We start from the raw sequence: 3,120 nt of genomic DNA, 5'->3' as shown, positions 1-3,120 counted from the left end.
GGCCAGCACCACAGCCTCGAGAGTGGGAAGAGCATCCGCCTCATTCACCACCTTGCGCCCACGTGTAATATTTGGATGGTTGCGGCTGAGGTACACCACCTTCGGTGCATACGGCAATATCCGCCACTGCCGTTGCTTCCAAGCGAACCACTGCTCGACAACCTCGGGGACATCCTCGCTATGGGGCGGCGCCAGAGACCGCAGAAAAGTCGCACAGCCTGCAAGAGCGGCGGCCCTGGCATCATTTTCATCGGCCCTCAGCAATAATAACTGATGAAGACGCTGCTGCAGCGCAACACGCGTCACCAAGGAGCTCCGAAGCTTCGTCTGGTCAAAGCTACTCGCGCTGATTCCAATAATCGCCCTGGGGAAGCACGTAGGTTCGGAGAACTCCGAGGCGTTAAGTATCGGTATACCCGTGAAATGGTGCAACAACTCATTTAACAAGAGGGGCGACCGGGGGCCAGTCTGCGGCTTGTCGTCAACCGCGATGATCGTAATCCACGTCGTGATAGTCCAAAGTTCAATTAACACCGAGACCAGTCGGACCCCTCATTAAGCAGATGTTCCTCGGATGTTGATTGCCAACCTGGAGACAATACTGTCCCATATTCGCTATACCCAAGTAGAAACATCATTACAATTCGTAATTCAGGGTTTCGCTGACATTATTTTCTGCATATTCACCACTACCCAGCCCCCGACGGGTGGAAGCGGACAAGCTTCACTTGACCCACTTAAGCAAAGCAGAGGGGCGAACGAGGACCCTCCCGGAGAATGTTGTATATCCAAGACCCTGACCGTGCCACGTAAACCTGTAGTAGACGGGAACCCAGCAGAAGGATACACCCGGGGACACACTGCTTACGTGCACTGTCGCCTGATCACAGACCCTCCATAGTTTTGGAGTGTGCACCTACATGTCCCTTCACTGCTTTTACTTTCGCTTCCCGCTGCTCCAGTTGCTGTCGAGCCGGATCCAGAACCGTGTTACTTGCATTGCTATCCAATTGCAGTTAGCCATATTTCACCGTGCGTTACTTTTCCCGGACCGTCACCGCATACAGTCAGCCAATGATACAATAGTTAACAGCATCCGCTTGAAGGGAAAAAATGAACAGAACGCTGATTACTATCTGTCATAGCGGCAGTATAACCTCTGTTCAAAATATTCTTTTGAATAACCAAGACTTCTCCCTCGCATCCAAACTTCCTGGCGGCATACATCATCGCATACAATCACTGTCTTTCAGAAATTAGGCAAATGCAATACGGAAAGGTGAACTGTGCAATTCAAAACAGCTGAATCATTTAAAGGCTACAAATCCAACGGTCCAACAATGATCAGCATGGGAAAAATTTAATGAGACGACTACCTCTTGGCCCTGGAAACCCCCACCGTCGGCAACGACAAAAAATGACGACGGTAACGTCATTCTGGTGAGCCAATTTCACAAAAACGCTTTTCAATATCCTGATTGGAGGTGATATAAGGAGCCAAAGCATCGATGCGCATAGTCGCCTAAATGCATTTTCTCAAACAAAGCAACTAAAATTTGTCCCTATTCCCTACTCGGCGCCTGCCATATACCACAACCAAAAAGGAACAAAATATCGCCTCATGTGATATAACGCTAAAAGGATCGATCGCCCCTTGCCTCTCACTCGCCTCACGAGCTCTTAATACAAAAAGAAAGGGATGCACATGCGCAGCGGGGCGGGGTCGGGAGCCGCCCTTGGCTCAAGAGACCATCCAAAAGAGCGGGTCACTCAGAGGCGGGCCGGCAACAAAAGAAAACGCGGGGAAGGCTCGGGCCCCCCGCCCTTCGGTCGGCTAAACCTCCTGCGCCGGGGCCGTTTCCGGCGCGGCGCTCCCGGGAAGCATTGCCAGCTCTTCCGCCATCGCGGGGTCGAACACAACCGGGTAGAACGGCCCCTGGATCGCCGCTCCCGCCTGGAACTTTGTCGTGTGAGGCAAAAGGGGCCCGTCCTGGACGGCATACGCCTTCTCGCCCATGTAGTGAATAAAACAGCAGCGCGCGGCATCCAGGGAGCGATTGCCGTGCGTCGCAAAAAGTGTCAGGGGGTGAATAAGAAGGGCCTCACCGCGTCTAAGGTCCACCGTCGCGGGTGGGGTGTCCATGAGCATCTCGCTCTCTTCCTCGTTGGTTATTTCCCATATGGTGTTGAGCTGTTGCGCCTCGTCTTTGGTGGGGTCATACGGAACTGGGGGGAGCAGGTCACCATCTCTCCAGCGGTGGCTCCCAGGCACTAAGCACGGTGCGCCGCGGTCCTTGTTCATCGCATCAAGCGCAATCATAACAGTCACATGGTTCACGGGCCTCGTGTGCTGCCATCTGGCGTAGTTCTGCTGCCAGGGCACGCATGGCCCCCTGCGGGCCTCTTTCATGAACACCTCATCGTACCACAGGCGCACGAGCGAGTTGCCAAGGATCTGCGAGGCGGCAACGGTAATGGTGGGAAGGTAGATGAGATCATGCATTCCCCATGATGCCCGCCATTGCCCTTGGCAGTAAAACAGCGGACCCCCCGTCAGGTCCGCCAGCGATGTGGCGTAAAGTTTTTCCGTCTTTGGGTGGTGCTCAATGTTGTTGGCCAGTTCGTTAACCTCATCCGCAAGTTTGTCAACTTGCTGTGCATCGAGCACTGGGTGTGGCAGTTTGACGTATCCTAACTGGTGAAAGCGGTCCACAATTTCAGGAGCTATCACAAATTGACCGAATTCGTCCACGTCGGGGAGTGTCCCGTACAAACATCCAAGGGCACCGTTAAGATCCTTGAGATCCTCTGGCAGCTGCCCACGGAGGAACTTCAACACGTACGATTTGCAACGGTGTAGTGAAGTCTGTGGTGCCACCCTCAGGGAGGGTGCGATACCGGGTAATCGGAGACGCCGCAAACCGCAACCAGACATGTGAAGAGAATGCGTTCCAGCACTAAAACGTTACACACGCCCCTTCCCACACACACATCATAATCAAAAAAACAACAACGACAAGAAACAGCAGATAAATAACAGCACCAGAATATCCAATGATAATAGAGAGCAGCTCAAAATTACGCCCCAGCAAAGGGATGCCCCCCACCAATAATAATTCC

At 53.1% G+C, this 3,120-nt stretch overlaps 1 protein-coding gene across 1 annotated transcript; it reads right to left on the bottom strand.

Annotated features, from left to right (window-relative positions):
• Positions 1-1,834: 1,834 nt before the first annotated feature.
• Positions 1,835-2,935, bottom strand: DQ04_13171000 (Phytanoyl-CoA dioxygenase; the record flags this gene model as incomplete). The annotated part of the gene is made up of 1 exon (XM_009316902.1): positions 1,835-2,935. One exon carries the CDS (start codon positions 2,933-2,935, stop codon positions 1,835-1,837), a length of 1,101 nt encoding a protein of 366 aa, XP_009315177.1.
• Positions 2,936-3,120: the final 185 nt, after the last annotated feature.

Source organism: Trypanosoma grayi, assembly GCF_000691245.1.
Source record: "Trypanosoma grayi strain ANR4 Tgr_1317_V1, whole genome shotgun sequence".
NCBI classification, from domain to species: Eukaryota; Euglenozoa; class Kinetoplastea; order Trypanosomatida; family Trypanosomatidae; genus Trypanosoma; species Trypanosoma grayi.
The sequence above is the reverse complement of the archived record's forward strand: the minus strand, read 5'-3'. Positions and strand labels throughout refer to the sequence as shown.